The sequence below is a fragment of the Balaenoptera ricei genome, chromosome 9 (assembly GCF_028023285.1).
Source record: "Balaenoptera ricei isolate mBalRic1 chromosome 9, mBalRic1.hap2, whole genome shotgun sequence".
Taxonomy (NCBI): Eukaryota; Metazoa; Chordata; class Mammalia; order Artiodactyla; family Balaenopteridae; genus Balaenoptera; species Balaenoptera ricei.
In genome coordinates, this window is record NC_082647.1 from 34,227,623 (window position 1) to 34,248,096 (window position 20,474).

A 20,474-nucleotide genomic window follows, 5' to 3' on the forward strand; every position below is an offset into this window, starting at 1 on the left:
CCTTTTGGGCAGAGGTCACAGGAGCTGGGATTCCCCAACTCTTCCTAGTCTCAGTTTGAGGGTCTGGAACCCCATCTGTCCTAGGGGCTCAGCCAATTTCTCTTCCTCCTTACTCTGTGTTCAGGATTCCCTTAAGTCCAGGATCCAGAATTCTTCTCACTATACCTTGTCCTTCCCTCTACCCGCAGCACAGACTGCATCCTTTGGTCAGGGTCCGTCTCCTTTCCTCAAGAGCCATTGCTGTTACTCTTAGACATCCGGATCTCACCGGTTAGTTTCTGCCCAGGTTTCTGGGCTGGAGAATTGTTGGTGAGGGATGAGAACAGGGAAGGTGTTATTTAACGATACCCATGGTGTGTGGGAGGGGGTGGTAGAGAGGAAGAGGAGTCCAGAAAGTATTAGCTCCTCAGCTAAGGCAGCCTGGCTGCTTAGAATGTGAAGTTCAGATCCTTGGAGTAATGTAAACACCAATATATGTGTGCTCATATGTCATATGTCACGAGAATTAGCTACACCAGGTATTAAGGAAATGAGCAAGAATTCCATGGCTAAACAGTGAAAATGCAGAAAGGGCACTGGAAGAGAGTCAGGAAAACTGTGATCTGGTCCCAAGGTATTATATCACTGCCAAGTCCAGTGATTTTAGAAGTCATTTTTCTTCTTTAGGCTTCATCTAGGTAATGAAGGAATTGAACTAGATCAATTCCAAGACACCTTTTAATTCTAAAATTATGACTGAAAATCATGTTTCAGATTAACTTCATCTTAGTTGTTATTCAGCATGGTCATCTCCTCAACATTTAAACACTAAATAGAAAATAATTATTTGAGAAAGCTAATGTATTATTGGCTCTTGCAGGTCAGAATCATTTGGAATTCAGCTTGGAACAGTAGTTTATAAAGTACACATAGGAAACAAAAAATTTACGTTCTGAGGGATAAGACACAGTTCTGTTGTACATAATTATTTCAACAGCAAATGTGATATAGCATTCCCTGCAGAGTCAATGCTTGGTGCCTGAAAACACATGTTTTTCATAAGCACACAAGTCCCAAAGCTGTCTACTTCATATAATTTTAGTAACGCATTCTGGCCAGCATCAATCCAGGGTTATGACAGATTAATTTTTCTTCTTCGGTGTCCAAGAAAACAGGTCCTTTGGATTGACTATATTTGGAAAAACTACAGTCACGCTTTAGGAATACCTATCAAGGTCCTTTGAAAAAATAAAAATGACGTATAATATTTATTCTGAAATACTAGTCATAGACAAATAAGACTTTTAAAATATCCTTAATTATAGGATCCAGATACTGAGCTTATAGCACTATGATCTGTGCCTCCAAACATCCATCATCTCCTGCTTGTTTTAGAGTAAGAAATGGGAATGGGTTCAATTTCTCCATATTCATAATTTCAGGCAACCAGATAGGTTGGCAACATTTCAAGTGACCCTTATGACCCAGGAAAGGGTACTGCATGTCAGATACTTTAAAGAAAGAGGAAAGAAGAGTAGAGAACATCTGGTATTTCAAACACAGTCTGAGTTGATCTGGATACAATTTGGGTCTGGAAGATATTATTCAGTATTCGTGGTGAGATCATCTGATTCATGCTGTTTTCATAACCAAATTTCCCTCTGGAGCAAAAAATCGTATGTGGTTACTAAACAAGCAAGTGTTACTAAGACTTCTTTAATCATCTTGGAATGAAGCTTACCAAGGTAGATTATATGAAATACACATATATTCTCTCTCTCTGTACATGTGCATCTCTATTCATCTACCTATACATATATATGTATACATGCATTCATATTACACTCTTAGGCATTTTAGAGCTTGTTCACACAAATGAATATTCTGGACAAAGGAACTGCATTTCTAAGTAAATAATTCCTCTCAGCACGTGGCTCTTTTAGAAACCTGGTATAATCTGTGAAGTTCCCCCCACCCAAACCCAAATCGATATGTTTTCATTAATCTCTGACATAAGATTTTAAACAGTTTTAGATTTTTAGCTCAATGCCTGTCTCACATTATCTACTAAGATTTTCCGTAATCACCCCCCATAGAAAAAAAAAAAAAGAAAGGTTAGGTTGCATAGAAAACCAGACTTAAATGTAAAAAGAGAGGCATCCTTTAACTTCTATAGTTTGCCAAGTGTTTTAGGTGAGAGCACTTTATAGGTGAGAATAATTTATTGTGATTAAGAGCCACGATTAATTATTCCTACTAAAATTGCTGTTATCTTTTCCTTTGCTCATAAGAACGAAAACTTCCCATCTCTCACTTACTCAAGTCTGAAATACATCAGAACAAGAATGAAGAAAAAGTCGTTACCTAGTCACCCAAACTCGGGCCGGGAGGCCTTCTTTATCCTTGTCTAAGCCATGCTTTTTACGTCCCTGTCTTTTCTGGTCTCTTCTCTAAAACCTACACAGTTTCCTCCTTCATCTCCACTCCACAGTTCGTGTTCAAACTTCTTATCACATCAACCTGGGAACATACTCTCCAAACTAATCACTCCTTTCATATAATGTCATAGTGCTGCTCCCAAAATTATTTTAATAAAACCCAAAGATGATAATAACATTCCCCTTGTTAGATATTTTTAATGAGTGCAGTGAATTTCACATGTCTTAGCCTGGCAGAGAAAAGCCTTTTCAACCTGGCACCACCCTCGCTCCTACAGCTCCCTTCCTCACACCTCTCCCCTCCAGCCATGCTCTGCTTCTAGACAAGCTTTTTCCTTGCCTGGATCTCATTCCTCTTCTCCTCCATCTGGTAAAATGCTACTCTCTATACACCCAGTTCAAACAGCAGTTACTCCGTGATACCTTCCTTGAACTATCCTCAGCGAAGTTCTTCTGAATTCCTATTGGTCTTGGTTCAAATTCTACTATTTAGTCCCTTTTTTCTATACTATGACATCCATTTACCCCACTAGACTGTGAGTTTCTTGTTCATATTTGAATTCCTGACGCCTGCTACACAGCCTGAGATTTATAGAAATGCCAAAAAGTGTTATCTATTTATTTAATACTTGTTTTAATTATCAAATGATCTATGACATAGCACCTTTACCCCAAGGAATTCCCATTGCTTTTCACAAGAAAAATAACAAATAAAAAAATTTTTAAAAAAGGGCTCTGGCAGGCTTCCCTGGTGGCGCAGTGGTTGAGAATCTGCCTGCCAATGCAGGGGACACGGGTTCGAGCCCTGGTCTGGGAAGATCCCACATGCCGCGGAGCAACTAGGCCCGTGAGCCACAGTTACTGAGCCTGCGTGTCTGGAGCCTGTGCTCCGCAACAAGAGAAGCCGCGATTGTGAGAGGCCCGCGCACCGCAATGAGCGGCCCCCACTTGCCGCAACTAGAGAAAGCCCTCGCACAGAAACGAAGACCCAACACAGCCATAAATAAATAAATAAATAAATAAATAAATAAACAAACAAACCCAAAGTTTTTAAAAAAAAAAAAAAAGGGCTCTGCCACGGGTGATGGTGATAATAAGAGCAATGGCAAATATTTATTGAGCAATTATATTGTCAGGCATGGTTATAAGATTTTTACATGGATCATCTCATTTTATACTCATAACAATTCTATGAAAACTATTAATTATTATCTGCATTTCATCCAGATAAAGAAACTAAAGCAGAAAATTGTTAACGGGCCCAAGGTCAGTTGCATTGCAGGATGCCTGTTCTTAACCTCCAGTGCCTAAACATAGGTCATGAACATGGAAAGACCCTGGGTTAGATAAATATTTAGTAATTAATTTTTTAAAAATAGAAAGAAATATAATTTTAACTTGAGATCAAAATATTATAGCCAAGAATAAAATACTCAATGAAGGGTCTTTAGTTTTCAAGACCACTTATTCAGAAGTGGGAATAAAACTCTTCATAGCAGATTCTAGGATTCATTTCCACATCCCTTCAGCTTTTCAGCGCACGAAGTACAAAGCCAGAGCCCTACATGAATTTGTATCATAAAATCCACTGTGAGACAAATGGACTGACACCTTTTTGTTCACACATAGTAGTAAATCATCACTAACAAATCACTGTGATAGGAAAGAAAAGGAAACAAGTGATCTTTCAGTCTAAATAGTTTATAATAAATTCTATTCTGGAGGTATTGGGTCAATCTTCCTGGAACTTTAACAAATTAAATAGATAACTCCCACCCAGTCTTCCCCTACATTTCTTAGGTCAGTACCAGTATTAGGTAAGTGATACAAGGGCTGTAACCAAGGCAATCTGTCTACTTCGATCTGGGATGTCAAATTGCAGCAGATTACCTAAGACATCCATACAACTTCAGTAAATATGGTAACGTTTTTGACGAAGATCAGAAGTAGATCCTGCTGCTTTTTTCTAGGAAACAATAATGAATTTTAGTTTTGGTAGGATACCTTGAAGCGATTCTAATTATGCTTTTTATTAATGAGCACTGGTAGTTGTGAAGGTGGAAGTGGTAGTAAAAATACCTCAACCACCATTTGTTAAGATGTTAATACCTACCAGGCACAATACATACATCACCTTATGTAACTCTCAAGACAACCTGTGGGAAAGTGTTATCACTCCTATTTCACAAATAAAGACACTGAGACTTGGGGAGATTAAGAAATTTGTCTAAGATTGCCCAGCTATCTTGTCGGCAATATGCCAAGTGCAGAGCTGAGATTTGAATCTTGGCATTTCTAACTCTAAATCCTGAGCTCTTGACTACAAAGTCACCACTTCTTTCCTCCAAAATGAGACTTTGAAGATAAGTAATAATTTAAATGAGTAATATGCCTCATCTGTAACTTCTGTAGAACAATAGATTTTGATCTGAAAGACTGCTTATTCGTCACCAGCCAGAAGCTCTCCTTCCTAGACAAACCTGAGACTGATTATAAGAAACCTGAGTGTCAGCTGCACTAACACTGAATGCCCTGAGGTGATTAATCACACACACAAGAGGGCCCTCAAAAGAATGGGTCAGGAGTCAAGGAAAATATCCAGGGTCCTGATGCAAAATAGGTCTCTTCCAATGTTATAGCAAGAGAAAAAATGTTTTAAAAGAAACAACAGAATACAAATGAACAAATTGAATCTCAGAGTTGAAAGATGTTTATTCAAAACATGGAGACATCACTAGTACTGAAAATTACTTACTACATTATATAAACGAATCCATACATTTATGCAGTGTCCAGCAGTTATATAATGAGGCAAAAACTGCAATAATTCTTTTCATTTTTTCTTTCAAATCACTAAATTCCTAGATTTATAATGGAAAACCTCTGCATTAATTGCAAATTACCCTAAAACTTAGGGGTCGAAAATAACAAATATTTGTCATCTCATAGCTTTCTGTGTGTCAGGCAGGTGGGAGTGACTTACCTAGGTGGGCTGGCTCAGGGCCTCTTGCAAGGTTGCAATCAGGGGTCAGCTAGGGCTGCAGTCATCTCAAGGCTCGACTGGAAGGAGATCCACTTTTAAGCTCTCTCACATTGGTACCTATGACATGGCAGCTGGTTTTCCCAGGGGCAAGTGATCCCACAGAGAGTGAGACTACCCAAGACAGAAGCTGCAGTCTTTAATCTTGAAAGGGATATACCATCACATCTGCCATGTTATATTCCTTGGCAGCAATTGACCAGGTACAGCCCACACTCAAGGGAAGGGGAATATACAAGAGTATGAATTCCAGTAGGTGGGGATCAATGGGGGCCACCTTAGAGACTGTCTACCACAGCCTCTATTCTGTTTTGATTTTAAATACTAAGCGATTTGTGATGACAGACTTTACAAAGGGAGAGGATATAGGGTGTGCTTATCTACCACCCCTGACTTTATTTTTTTCCATTTCAAATATTTAAATGTGTCTTCACCCCAACAGGCATAGTAAAACAAAACTTTGCTCATTCCTTTATAAATTCTCTTATTCACCTCAATTTAACTGTTCACTCAGTCAAGATCAGGGAACAGTCTTCCAGAAGGCAGGGTAGAATATGATTTTTAGTCTCTAAGTCTTATTCTCTAACCATCTCAATGTATATACATACACACTTGTGTGCACACATACTTGTGTTTTAGAACACAGTCACAAACCAGAATACAAAATATCAGGTTTGACTAGCAAGAAATTTCTAGAAATATATTTAAGAGAAAAATTTCACAATTTTTATATGTCATAGTCCTTAATGAATAGAGAATAAAACTGGAAAAAGACTGATATAAACCTTATTCTATTACATAACTCTTCTGGTGATGGAAAGTAAAGGAAAAAGTATATAGCACTTCTTTGTGATATCAGAATGTAAATTACTTGATTCAAATTAGGTAGTATTTATAGTCACCAGTTCATAACTAACTTCTCAGTACTGTATACTTTTTTGAAACCTAATGTATCCTCACCATATTATTAGGGACAAAATAATTTAGATTTTTTTAAAGAGATTGCACTTATTTTAGGTAGCAAATTATAAAAAGAAATGTATTGTGTCTGTTCAGTTTATGCTGGCTCCTTATAAACATTTTTCAAACTGACTACTATCAAATAATTTTTAAACTCTTACGTAAAGGCAGTCACTTGAGATGTTCACCAATAGAATACCTCTTCTGCAAATTCTACTCAAAAAGGGCCTCCTCCTAACTCTGTTACTTTGAGAAAGACAATGCAGGCTATAAAAATGTCACAGGCTACAACTGCTGATGAAATGGCTTCTTAATTAGGATAGGCTGAGCTCTGGCTCAGTGGAAAGACTCCGTAATGCATTTGCTTTTATACACAGGTCTCAGAGACTCCCAATTATTAGCTATAAAAGGGATTTTTAAAACTTGATTCCAAAAGCCATCTGTAGGAGTCTCTTAAAAGAATTTAGATCATGACAAACAGTTCTAATTTGGTCTTGTGTCACTACCTTCACAGCTGGCTCTAAAGAGTGGATTCCACAGATAGTGCTGTGTACTGAGAAGCCTTTATTAAGACTGCATATCCCAAAACTTGAATATTGCCATCATTGTTTACCAGGCCTAAGGGCTATAGTATTATTTCTTTAGGAGTAACCTGTTATAGGAGTGGGGTGAGGATAACTATACAATTAAGTGATTATTGCCACTAATTGCCTATCTAATCAGAGCATACGCAGGAAAAGAGGACAGTACAGGCATGTTTTCAGAGCCAGAATGAAGGGAAAGGCCTGTGGCGTTGGTTGAGAGAGCTGTTAGAGAAGGATGCCCAGGGAATCATGAGCATCCAAAGGAACCTGGAGAGAAAAGCCCAACGGAGAGAAGGCTTTCACAGAAAATTGGGGGTAAAAGGCACAAAAAGACAATCTTCTCATTTTCCACTTTTGCCCAGGATTGGCGTTCAGGTGTATTTAGAGCAAAAACAAAGTCTTATAGCACAGATAGGGGTCTTGGAAACTGGGAAAGGAAGGGAGAGATACAGAAACCCTACTGCCAGATGCCTTATGCTTATTTACTTATTGTTCAGCCTTTTCACACCATCCCTTACTCTGGAAAAAATGAATTATGTTTATATGATGTGTTGTGTAAACGTAAGTGCCTTAACTAATTTTTGATCCATCTTCTGATTTTTGATCTATTAGAGAAGTGGTTTGGATTCACATGCTTTTTGTTCTATATTTAAACTATAGCCCAAGGACTTTGTCACTACAAAAGGTACACAGACATCATCTTAGATTTGTCTAGGGTTCAGGGGAAATAGACAACTTTCAAAATCAAAATTAGATTTGACTAGGTTAAAAGGGGGCCCATTCTCAAGTGACCAATGATGTCAGGGAAGCTACAGTGTCCTGATTCTTTATTCTTTCTTATGTACAGAGGGCTACAAGGGTAATTCAGAATGAGAAAAGCCTTCTCTAAGACCTTTTCCGTAGCTTTCACTGTGGGAGGCTGAGAAGACTTACATCCTAGCAATAGAGGGGGTATGTTATGATCTGTTGCCTAACAAACCACCCTTAAACATCGTGGCTTAAAATAACAATCATTTATTCTGTAGTTTCCGGTCATGATATTCTGCTCATGCTTCTGCAGTTTAGCGCCTTGGGCTGGGTTCAGCTGGATAGTTCTTCTGGTCTGAGCTGGGCTCACTATATCTGTAGTCACCTTTCAGGTGAGCTAGGGACAGCTAGTATAGGGGAACCTCAGCTGAGATGTTTCATCTTTCCTATGTCATCTTTCATCCTCCAGTGGGCTGGGCTAGGCTAGTTCACATGATAGTAGCAGGGTTCCAATAAAGTAGTTAGAAGCAAACAAGCCCTCGTGAGTGTGGAGCTTCTTTTTACGGGGAGCCAATGTAGTCCCAACCCACAGCTTGGAACCAAGCCCAGACTATATCAGCTAGACTCCAGTGAAATTTCCTCCTCTACCTCAAGAGATGACAAAGTGTATTAAATAAGAATCAAGATTAGGATAGAGATATAGATCCTCAGCAGTAGGTTAGGTTCCTGTACAAGCTCAGTGGCACACTTCCTAAATTCAAACCTGAAATCTAGGAAAGTCACAAATCACTACAGATCATATACCTTGGCTTTCTTTTAGAAGAGTCAACACTGAAAATGTTACGGTGTGAATACCAAGGGTTTACAGACTTTTTGCAGCCATGTTTCTTTGGTTCATTTATTTATTCTTCCTGGAATTCCTTCTTTGCCTACTGAAACCTTATTTATCCTACAGAAGTTAGTTTGAATGTTGTTTCCTCCATAATGTTGTTCCCAATATACCCAATTAAATTACTTCTGCTTCTGAAACTTCATAATACAGTAGCCACCCCTTATCCACATTTTTGCTTTCTATGGTTTCAGTTATACACGGTCAACCATGATACAAAAATATTAAATAGAAAATTTCAGAAATAAACAATTCCTAAGTTTTAAATTGCACTCTGAGTAGCGTGATGAAATCTTCAGCCTTTGCTCAGTCCTGCCTTGGATACGAATCATCCCTTTGTCCAGTTTATCCAGCTAGGTAGTCACTTAGTAGCCAACTTGGTTATCAGACTGACTGTTGCAGTACATTGCAGTGCCTGTGTTCAAGTAATCCTTATTTTTACTTAAACACATTATTGACTGGAGACGTATTAATTCGTCTTTTGTTACCCGAACGTTATTGACCGAAGACGTATCAATACATTTTTAGAGAGTGGTACAATTAACATAACCGTGAGAAGTTGTTAGAGCTTAAAATTGATCAAGGGTTCATTATACAACTTATGATTGTCGTTATCATTCACATTTTGCTCCGTTAGGTTTTTGTGCCAATCTTGTGTATATTATAAACGTAAAATTTTCAAAAATGATGCATTGCGAAATGTTGAGTGCAGAAGAATTTTTCGGTGAATTTTATGCCGATACTTTCTCCGACTGTCTGAGCGACATATATACTAGTGTCTCAGAAGATGATAGTTCTTCAGAATATAGTTCTGATTCAGATGATGTGAATATTAGACCAACAAAAAGACAAAAAAAACCTTGGTGATCGATTCTGATACGGAAAGTGAAAATGAAACTCACAGTGCTAGAGAATGCTCCTTTGCTTCTACAGAAGAGTGGATTGAAGACAACATTTCACGAAAATTAGAAGAATTTACAGGGGTGTCACGTTTAACTAAAGACTGTAATAACTTGCAAAGTGTTAGTGAAATAACAATTAATTTTTGGCCAGCCAAAATAAAAATCGCTGGCCACAGGCATTAGTTTCTGGAAAAATTCCCCGGTCAATAACGAGTTAGTAATGGCTCCAAAGCGCAGGAGCAGTGATGCTAGCAATTCGGATCTGCCAAACAGGAGCCTTAAAGTGCTTCCTTTAGGTGAAAAGGTGAAAGTTCTCCACTTAACAAACAAACAAACAAAAATTGTACGCTGATGCTGCTAAGATCTATGGTAAGAAGGAATCTTCTATCCATGAAATTCTGAAGAAGGAAAAAGAAATTCATGTTAGTGTTGCTGTCGCACCTCAAACTGCAGAAGTTATGGCCACACAGTGCATGCTAATTGCTTATTTAAGATGGAAAAGACATTAAATTTGTGGGTGGGACACACAAACAGAAAACATGTTCCAGTTGGTAGTAACATGTGGCACCAGAAAGCATAGAGCCCATACGAAGACTTCAGCAAGGGATCCCCTAAAATGTGTTACACCATTTACTGCAAGTAAGGGATGGTTATAAAGATTCAGGAATAGGTTTGGACAGAAAAATATAAAAATTACTGGAGAGGCTGCGTCTGCCGATGAAGAAGCCACTGCTGGGGGGCTTCCCTGGTGGCGCAGTGGTTGAGAGTCTGCCTGCCAATGCAGGGGACACGGGTTCGAGCCATGGTCTGGGAAGATCCCACATGCCGCGGAGCAACTAGGCCCGTGAGCCACAACTACTGAGCCTGCGCGTCTGGAGCCTGTGCTCCGCAACGGGAGAGGCTGCGACGGTGAGAGGCCCGCGCACCGCGATGAAGAGTGGCCCCCGCTTGCCGCAACTAGAGAAAGCCCTCGCACAGAAGCGAAGACCCAACACAGCCAAAAATAAATAAATAAAAATAAATAAAAATAAAGGAATTCCTTTAAAAAAAGAAAATAAATTAAAAAAGAAAAAAGAAAAAAACACCTTTCAATTCAATTATCAAATCAAAACATTAAAAAAAAAAAGAAGCCACTGCTGAATTTGTGGCAGAGTTGAAGTTAATTAAGGAGAGAGACCACATCCACAAAACTTTTATTACTACAGCATATTGCTATAATTTTTCTATTTTATTATTAGTTATTGTTGTTCATCCTTTACTGTTGCCTAATTTATAAATTAAACTTTATCAAAGGTATGTATGTATAGGAAAAAACAGTATATATAGGGTTTGGTACTATCTGGGGTTTCAGGCATCCACTGCGGGTCTTGGAACATATTCCCCGCAGATAAGGGGGGGGATACTGTAGTTGTCTGTATTCCTATTATTGCACTGCTACAAAGTGTGGCAGTCTGCAAACTGTTGGTTACCAGTCTGTGATCAGACATAGAAAGAAACTGAGAGAAAGCAATTAGGAATTGTTAAGCAATTTGACAGTAATTTTATGTTTGATATACTTATTTTTTAAAAAATTGGCTTCGTATTTGTCTTTTTTTCCTTTTAGTAATTCATTTTTATTGTTTTAAAAGTATCAGCCCATGACAGATTCAGAATTTTGAAAAAATGGTTCCTCAACATAGATATTTTGAGCAACACTGTATTACAGCACTTATTTCATTCTATCTAGCACTGTAGTTAACATACATGTCTTGCCCACTAGCTAGCTTGCCTGCCTTCCTTCTGACATCACAGTATTTTGGGGGATACAAGCTCCACAGGTGATATTGATAGAAAAGGAGTTGAGATTCTGTAGTCTTATATTTAAACTAACCCTTTAATATTCTCTATGAAAAACAAAGGGTGACTTTGTTTTGTTTAACCCCCGATTATTTTTATTGTAGGCCAGTACCCCCATGAAGGAAATATATTCTTTACCTTTACCTTGTGACGCATTCTATCAAGACTTCTATGATGTTACACTTATAGAAATAAAAATCCACCTAACATTTGCATAATCATTTTGCAATGAAACATGGTATCACTTTATCTTCAAACAAAGCACAGGCAAGTTCATGGTGGCAGCAGACTTATTAATGGACTCAGCACCAAGGCATTGGTGCTAGGCTTTCAGCCTCTTTTTTGCTAGGCTCACTGTTCAGATAAGAACCTTTATAACCAACAGACACCCTGAAACCCCTTTTTAAAATCTGTATGGTGGTCAGAATGTCACTGTAATAAACACAGGCTGAATCATTTGTGATTTGAGGATGATCTAGCCTCATTCAGAGATTAATTATGTTTATATACTGGTAGCCTAGCTGTCATTTAGCAGATAAGCTCTCAGCAGTGCTCAATGCCTGGCTTCTCCTACAGTTTCCCCCCTCAAGCCATGCTCAAACCCAAGCAGTCCTGCTTTCTTGGCAGACTAGCCAAGGATAAGAGAAGTTGGCAATCCTAAACTATGCTCTTCTCCTTTGTTGAGTATGACCAAAATAAAAGTAATGATACCTAGAATCAACCAATTTTTATAGCTAAATACTCACTGTGATAGAAACATGAAACACTTTCATAGCACTGTTCCCAAATTATACCTAGTAAGTTTCTTTTCGTTCTTTCCTCTATCACCTTCTGTTCTTTCTTAATGTTCTTGTCACTGGCTATGAACAGTGATTAAAGTGGTTGAGAAGAAAGAAAGAAAAGTAATTAAAAAGTCATTTTAGGGTCACAGCATGAACTTGCATTAGAAAATTACAGTCAAGCATATTATTATCTAATTTGCCATTATTTAAATAGGGAGTTAGGTAGATCAGGTACTTAGAAAAATAAGCGAAACCAAATATGACTTGAGCTCTTTTATAGGAGAATCAAAGATTGGAGCTAGATAGCTGAAAAGCATAACCTCTAAATTTAATCCTCTAATAACAGTGCTTAAGGCAAGTTTTAATACATGGATTTTACTCAAAGACTACGGGTGAATTTATCAATTATCAAACTATTTTTCCTTAAAATCTTGAAAATTTATGAGGTTTTAAAACTCATTTTGAATTTGGTTAGTCTTTTCTCTATTTTCCTCTCCTTGAAAAAGTTGATTTCATAATTCATAATTTATATAATGCTCCCTGAACATCACCACTTTGTAAACAGCAAAATAATTTCCTATATGTACTATATATTAATGATCTAATAAACAGATTTTTAAAAGTCATTCTTTCAGGTACCATGACAGTAGTTACCAAACAAAAATTAGTAATGAAAAAGACAGTTTGTGTATTTTATAGGTGTAAGATTGTAAATATTTTAGCTTTAATTATGAGCTTTTTCATATTCTAATACATAAAAGCTGCCTTCTCATTTCTTTTTCATTTGCCATTACTTAAGACAAATAATAACCCCTAATTACAAAGTTTGCAAAACCGGGAACCAATGCCAAGAATCACCACTAAATTAGGATATTCTGGGACTTCCCTGGTGGCGCAGTGGTTAAGAATCCGCCTGCCAATGCAGGGGACATGGGTTCGAGCCCTGGTCCAGGAAGATCCCACCATGCCACAGCCTGTGCGCCACAACTACTGAGCCTGTGCTCTAGAGCCCACGCACCACAACTACTGAAGCCCGCACACCTAGAGCCCTTGCTCCGCAACAAGAGAAGCCACTGCAATGAGAAGCCCACACACCATAAGGAAGAGTAGCCCCTGCTTGCTGCATCTAGAGAAAGCCCGCACGCAGCAACAAAGACCCAACACAGCCAAAAATAAATAAATAAATTTATTAAAAACAAAAAGATAGGACATTCTGTGTTGGAAATCTAGTGTACTCCTGACCTGTAAAGAGTTCACTAAGGGATATAATCCCATTTGCGCTTACTTTCTATCATTTATTTTGTCATTTACTTTTTTTCCCTCTATCATTCCTCTCAACAGTGTAAGTTCTATAATACAAGATACCTTGCCTTTTTGTTCACACTATACCCCCAGAGTTTAGAACAGTGCTTTGCACATAAACTACTCACATAGTTTTTAAATGACTCATCTTATTTTGGGAGAGATAACTTTTAAAGACAATAAAAGCTCCATTATTTTTCATTTTCCTGTAATTAAGTACCAAGGAAAGTGATACATCATGCCTAGGCTTATTTGACTCATGCTAACAGAGCAGTTTATATGCCTTTGAAGCTTTATACTACAGATTTAAATTAATTAAACTTAATGTCTTCAGATACCCCACAAATATTTAAAAGGCAAACTAAGTAAAAACAAGTTGAAAAAACAGCTAAGACCTATGAAAAAAAAAATTGTTTCATTTTTCTCATGGACTTCACAGGAGTATATACATGCCATTTCATTAAAATCACATATATTTATATAGTCTTGGCTTGTATGATTTTTAAGCACTGTGGAACACTATTATACTTGGTAAACTATAATATTTTCCATAGTCAAAAAGAGTAACAGCGTTTGAAGAAATCTTAGAAATCACTTGGTTCCCCTATTGATTTTTATAGATATGAAAACTGAGATCCAAAGTAGCCAAGATCACAAAAACTAGAGTGGACCCAGATCTACTAACTCTCAGCCCAGAGTGAATTTAATGATATACTGAAAAACAGGAGTGAGAAAGCTGATATAGTACAGAAGATCTTTCTGTATACTACAGCTCTTTACCTATACTGGCACTTACTGACCTTTTCTAATTTCTGAACACATTGTAGTGATCTGGTTTGTAAAAAAACATATTCAAATTACCATGGGGCAAACTACTTCTGGTTCTCAGAAAAAGAACATAGGAAGTAGTACTCTTTTACCAATTTATCATTCTCTTTCTACTAAATAGGCCCCTCAGAGTAACCCTGATGGTCCATGATGTTAATTTCGTGCTCACAATGCTGGTATCATCCTAGAGCTCAGTGAGAGGCTAACAAAATAGTTCAACATTTTGGCATTTCCTACTGCTTCTCGGTAGCTCTTGTATGAACAGTTCTCTTCCTAGCATTGAACTTATTTTTTTGTTTTTAACTGCTCTATTCTAAGCTGCCTGGTCTGCCATTCCAGTGGCACTTTGAGCACTTTGCTGCTAGGAGAAAGAGAGGTTTAGCCTACCATGCTATGTGTAAGGCTTTCTATCAACTCTGGGCTTCAGCAGGTAGAACAGATTCTTCTACAGGCCAACCATGAGTGCCTCTATACAATTCCAGATGTCACTGGTTGAAATCCCAAAGCAGAGAGCCAAAAGCAGGGTCGCTATTGTTCAGAACAATATTAAGTAGCTAGGAGGCAGCATTATCATTGCTCCCAACAAAAGCTGGGAAGTTGGAAGAATCCAGAAGATATGGTCCAGAATATTATTGGAGCTTATGGAATTTCTTTGACTGTAAAAGTCTCGCAGAAGTTCCTTTTCATGATATTTTTACTTATTTAGACTTTGTTTCCGTGCAAAGAAGGTCAAAGGCAACTTACACTAAAGGGCATACATATAACCATGGATAAAGTATAAATAAAATGTAGAAAACCAGTAGGGTGGTAATTTTATTGGAATAGAAACCATTTCTTCCAATATAATTCCTTTAAACAAACCAATAAAAAATGTTGAAATGGACCTCAGGTTATTTCTCTTTTTATATTAGGGTACTTCATTCAACATATATGTAGTGATCAAGGCAAAGGATATCAGAGGACTCAGGCTAGGTGGCATGATGGGAGTTGCATGGATTCTGAAGACTACGGTTCAAGATCATAGTTAGGTTCTGCCAGTTTCAGATTAATGTATCTAAGCCTTAGTTTCTTTATCCTTAAAGTGAGGCTAAGATCTACTTCATAAATTGCTTTGAACAGCAAACAAAATAACTATACAAGTATAAATAGGATATGAATTTCACTCTCAAGAAGCTTGCAATCTAGGTAAGAAGAAGACTATAATCTACAGGGAGAAAGTGATGAATGTCCTAAGAGTTATGATAACATACTTAGGGAATACAGAAGAAAGAGATTTTCCATCCAGATAGGAACAAGAAGAAAGATCACCTGGAGAGTGATGTGTGGTGTGGGTAGGGTAAGGAGTGTGTCTTGAAAGATGAGTAGTATTTAGTATTGAAGATGAGCAAGCAAAGTCAAGGAGAGAGGTGATGGTACACAGCTAACAGCCAGCAGAGACATAAATCCCTAATTCTACTTCACAGGATAAAATTAAGGAACAAAATCAATAGAAAACCTACTATAGTTCTATTCAAACCAATATTCAGAGCAAGTTAGAGAAAGTGACTTTTCATATCCAATTAATGTAATGACTGACACTATGGGTTGGAAGAGATAAAAGCCCCGCTGAGGACCACTTTATTCTATACTTGTTCTGACAGAGTAAATGCCTCTAAGGTAAAGCCCTGGAAGTACACTGCCCTCCCATTATCCCAAGCCTTGCCAATGATTCTCACAGCAAGAATGGCTTCAAGCAGAGAATTCAACTGTAGATTTGTGCCTCCAGGTCACCATTTACTTGCCTTTTCCATTCAATCAGGGGCCACCTAAGAGAAAAGGCTCATTCTAATTTCTAATGGAAACAATCTTTGTGGTTCAGTACTCTCTCCAAGTGCAATCACTTGGTTTCACTTTGGTTTTTTGGCAAACGACAGAAGCTTTCAAAACATGTTTGGATGCTGAGAAAGGGGGTTTTTAGTGACTTGTAATCTTTAAAGTACATTTCATCTTTTTAAAATTAAATTAAAGAAACAAAGAAAAGAGTCCTAAGTAAAAAATATGCAAGACATCAGGAAGGATCAAAAGATGGAGGTTAGAATGGAGGCAAACAATGAATAAGGTGTAAAATTAAAAGCTCTACAGCAATTCCAGGCAGCACTAGAGTTCTCTTTCTCTCTGGTATGTTTTTAAAGGGAAAAAAAGTGATTCTCATGGGAGAGTAACACAGAAAGGAAAGAAGAAAACATCTGGCTGTGGGCCATGATTTACCATTCACCACCAAAATGAGACTCTGTTTCTGCTTCTCAAAGTCCATTGCTTTTTCCAAGCAGACACAGGCTCTACTTACACGAAGTCAATTATAATGAAGAGACATAAGATAAGGAAGAGATCTAGACAAATAACTCAGAAGACAGGGCCAATATGTAAAAGTCAAATTCTACTCTAAAATATTATTGAAACAAAAACTCTGTATAACCAAACTAGCTCTCACATCCTAGCAACAGCTCACTTACCTCAAACAAAACAAAATATAGTAAAATCTAATTATAAAAATTCCTTGCCTTTGTGATTGTGTGTTTTAACTGGTAATGAATCCAAATTTATGCCAATGATATGGACACCCAAGTTCTCTTTTTATAAACAAAGAATCTTATAATAGCATCATCCACCTAGGTGGTTGTGAATAAAGACAACCCTTTTTAATTCTTTTTACACGAAATGTTAATGGGAAAGGAAAGTAACATTTATCATCTGCCTGAAGAAAATTTCTTATGAAAACAACAGTACAAGGGTTTTAGAAGGAAAAAATGCCATGTATCTTAAAACAGAAGTCAAATTTAGTTTTACTTAAATGGTTGTGTCTTTGTTCCAACTTCCAACCAGGCTTTTTAAAAGGTACATTCAAACTATTAGTTTTCTTGTATACCCAAGTCAAAAAGAAGGGAGACCTGAAAACTATATAGGTACCAAAATAGGGTAAGAAGGCTCTGATCATAGATCAGAGATGATCTTGTAATGTTTCCTTCTTCTGGTGTCTTAGAAAGCAATTTCTAAAGGGAATGCAAGTTTCTTTTTGAGATTATGAAATGTGTTCCTGGGACCTCTAAATTCTTTGTGCTGGGAAACATTTTGTTGAATCCACAGAACATTAAGTCTGTCAAGGGTCCTGCATAGACACAGAGGGTATGGTTGGCAGTCAAATTGGACATCTTTGGGATCTTTTAGTACTTTCCAATTTACTAGTTGAGGACTCTGTCCTGAGACTCACCAGTGATGACAAAGTAGTGAAACAAGGATTTATTACAGTCATGGTATTGTCTGTAAAAGCTTTAAATTTATGGAATCCTTTTTCTTGAGGGTGGGGGAAGGGGAGAAGGAGGATTAGAGAGAAGGATAAGATTCTTGGTTGAAAAGATAACCTTTTAGAGTAAAGGGGAGATGGAGGAGAAAAATTACACCATATATCAAGAGCATTACTTATTATAATCCACATTCTAAAACTAAGGAAATTGTTTATAAATAATGTCTGGATTTTTCCCTTGCTAGCACATGTAATTCTTAACTCTGTACTTTCTCCCTCAGAATTACTTGTTCTTTGTCTCAAATAATTTCAAAATCACTTTTGGATGTTGATTTTTTTTTCTTTTAAGTAGATGTTATTTTTCAGAGCAGTTTAGGTTCTCAGCAAAATTTAGCAGAAGGGACAGCATTCCCATATATCTCCCTACTCCCTTTCGAAGCTTCCTCCAGTGTCAATATCCCACATCAGAGTGGTACATTTGTTACAACTGATGAACCTACACTGGCACATCATCATCCCCCAACGTCCATAGTTTATTTTAGGGTCCACTCTTGGTGTTGTTCATTCTATGGGTTTTGACAAATATATAATGACATGTAACCACCATTATAGTAGTATACAGAATAGTTTCACTGCCCTAAAAAAATCCTCTGTGCTTCACGCATTCATTCCTCCCCTCCCAAAGGATGCTGACATTTAAAAAGTAATTTTTGAAGCAATATATGTTTAAGCATAGACAAGACCTCCCAAATTTCTGACAAGTACTAAATTACCCACTCTTTCCCACTTGAAAAACAAAATAAGAAGTGTTCATCAACAGAAGACTAATTAAGCGGCAAACAAAATGCTTTCCTAGTAGCAAGCAAAATTAACAAGAAATTTTAGTGTCATCTAAAAGCAAAGAAAATAAGAAACCAAACTGTAAGAGAAGAGAATGCAATCAGGACTCTCAGAATTTACACTATGTTTTCCCGTCCTTGGATTCCCTTTTGAGTGCCGGTTCTAGCCATAAGGGGCAAACTTTTTTTTCCCACTGCAGGTTTTCATTTTTCAACAGCCTCCTGACCTACTATTTTGCACTTGCATACATTTTCAAAAATCCAGTTCTGGGCATGAAACAGAATTAATGCTCAGGTCAGGAACTCTGTCTTTAGAAGATGAAATAATGGCAATGTTGGCAACCCACAGTGGGCAAGAGAAGAAAATTAGGTTCTATTTTTTCCCCTTTTTCTCTCTGCAAAACTTCCTTCCTTATTTGATAAGGAGCAGCTAGCTTAAATTTACCGCAAAGTAAATATGAACAATTCCCTGGAATGAGATCTTTCACACAGAACGTTACACTGGAATGTGACATCAGCATTCCTTTTGAGTCACAGTGTGGTCCCCACCTCTTTCTCCCAAGAAACGTAAGGCTCCCCAAATCAGGGAGCGGCTCAGGTAGGGCCGTGGGGACTGACGCCCGGAGGGCAGCCAGGCAGGAAACGTCTCCTGGAACTAAACCACTGGTGACGATCGTCCTTTGGGGACAGCTGCCAAACAGGGAGAACACTTTCTTTGGAAGAAGGAGGCAGTGCTTTGGAAGTCAAGTAATGCATGACCAAAGAAAGAAGAAAAAAGAAAAAACATCATCACCTTTCACGTTATCACCAGCCGCGGGTGCGAAGGAAGCGCATTCAATCAACGCTCACTCTAGAGAGCCTCGGACAGCCGAGCTGGGAGGGGAGGAGGTCTGAGCTGTCACAGTCACATCAGTGACCCCAAACCACAAAGGCTTAATAAAGTTGAACTTCCTGAGGCAGGAAGAAGTAGTGTCACAGCCTCGCCTTAACGCGCCCTAACCTCATCCTTTTCTTTTAGAGAGGCACAGGCGCAGCTGAAACCTCTTAAAGAAAGTTTCGAACACTTCCAACCGTTGGACGTGGTTAGACAGGGAAAAATGTCCCGTGCCACCTTCGCGCGCGCGCGCGCGCACGACTCTCCGTCGCCCCCAGGTTTCAGGAGTTTGCGAGGCCGCCGGGGATCCCCTCTACCAGGAGGGTCGGGTACCTGGGCCCCGGGTTCCGGAGACCCAGAGCTGGCTCGCGCCCGGTGGCCCGTGCGCCCCACCCGCCGCTGGCAGCCAGAGGGCGGCGCCCCGCGCAGGTGAAGCGGCCGCTGCCCTGCTGCCCGCGCCGCCCTACCTTCTTTACTTTGGCCTCCAAGTCCATGTCTGTGTGTCAGAGGGATTCCTCCTGCTGTCCGGGATCTAACACCCAGGCTCGCCTGGCCTCCGGCACCGCTGCGGGTACTGGGGGAGAGCTGCTGGGTCTCCGGCGCCGCTGCCACGGCCACTGGCCCGGCGCCGTCAAACTTCCGCCGCCCAGTCCTCTACAGACGGCCTGAGGCGGGGACTGGGAACAAAGAGGCCCAGGCAGCCAATGGCAGCCGGGCCCCGCTGGGCAGCCGCCAATCACCGAGCGCCGCACGCACCTTCGCGGCCGGAGCGCGGCGAAGGCAAGGTGAGGGGCGGGGCCCCGTCCGGGGCGGCGCCCTGCGGAGTGCAATTCGGTATCCCTGACCTGGTCTCTGAAGCTGCCCTGGCTTTCAGCCGACCTGCTGGTAAAGAATTGGAACCCAGCCTACCTCCAACTGAAGAAGAGCCCTTCCATTCAGTCAGCTTGTACCTGTTTTGCTTGGGACCTTGGATATGTGTCCAGCGGAGTATTATACCACTACTAGCTTCTTGGTTTCTTTTCCTAGCAAAGAGATCGTGGAGGTTGTTAGGGATCCTTGTGATGGGTGTTGCACCCTAATTTCACTATTAAGTTGTGGAGATGGCCTTTTCTTAAATGCTTTTCTCCAAGTCCCAAGCACTGGCTGGGGATCTCCTCTCACAGCCTTAATGTGATGGTTATGTGTTTTCTGAGC

At 39.1% G+C, this 20,474-nt stretch overlaps 2 protein-coding genes across 5 annotated transcripts in view; one reads left to right on the forward strand and one right to left on the reverse strand.

Moving 5' to 3' along the window:
* TES (testin LIM domain protein) overlaps nt 1–19,943 on the reverse strand; it is a 45,572-nt gene extending 25,629 nt beyond the window's left edge. Inside the window, exon 1 of the mRNA XM_059933554.1 lies at nt 19,748–19,943. Coding sequence (XP_059789537.1) covers nt 19,748–19,774 — 27 coding nt within the window. The 5' untranslated portion in view covers nt 19,775–19,943. The remainder of the gene's footprint in view (nt 1–19,747) is intronic.
* TFEC (transcription factor EC) overlaps nt 1–20,474 on the forward strand; it is a 650,324-nt gene that overhangs the window by 399,001 nt on the left and 230,849 nt on the right. The window lies entirely within an intron of this gene.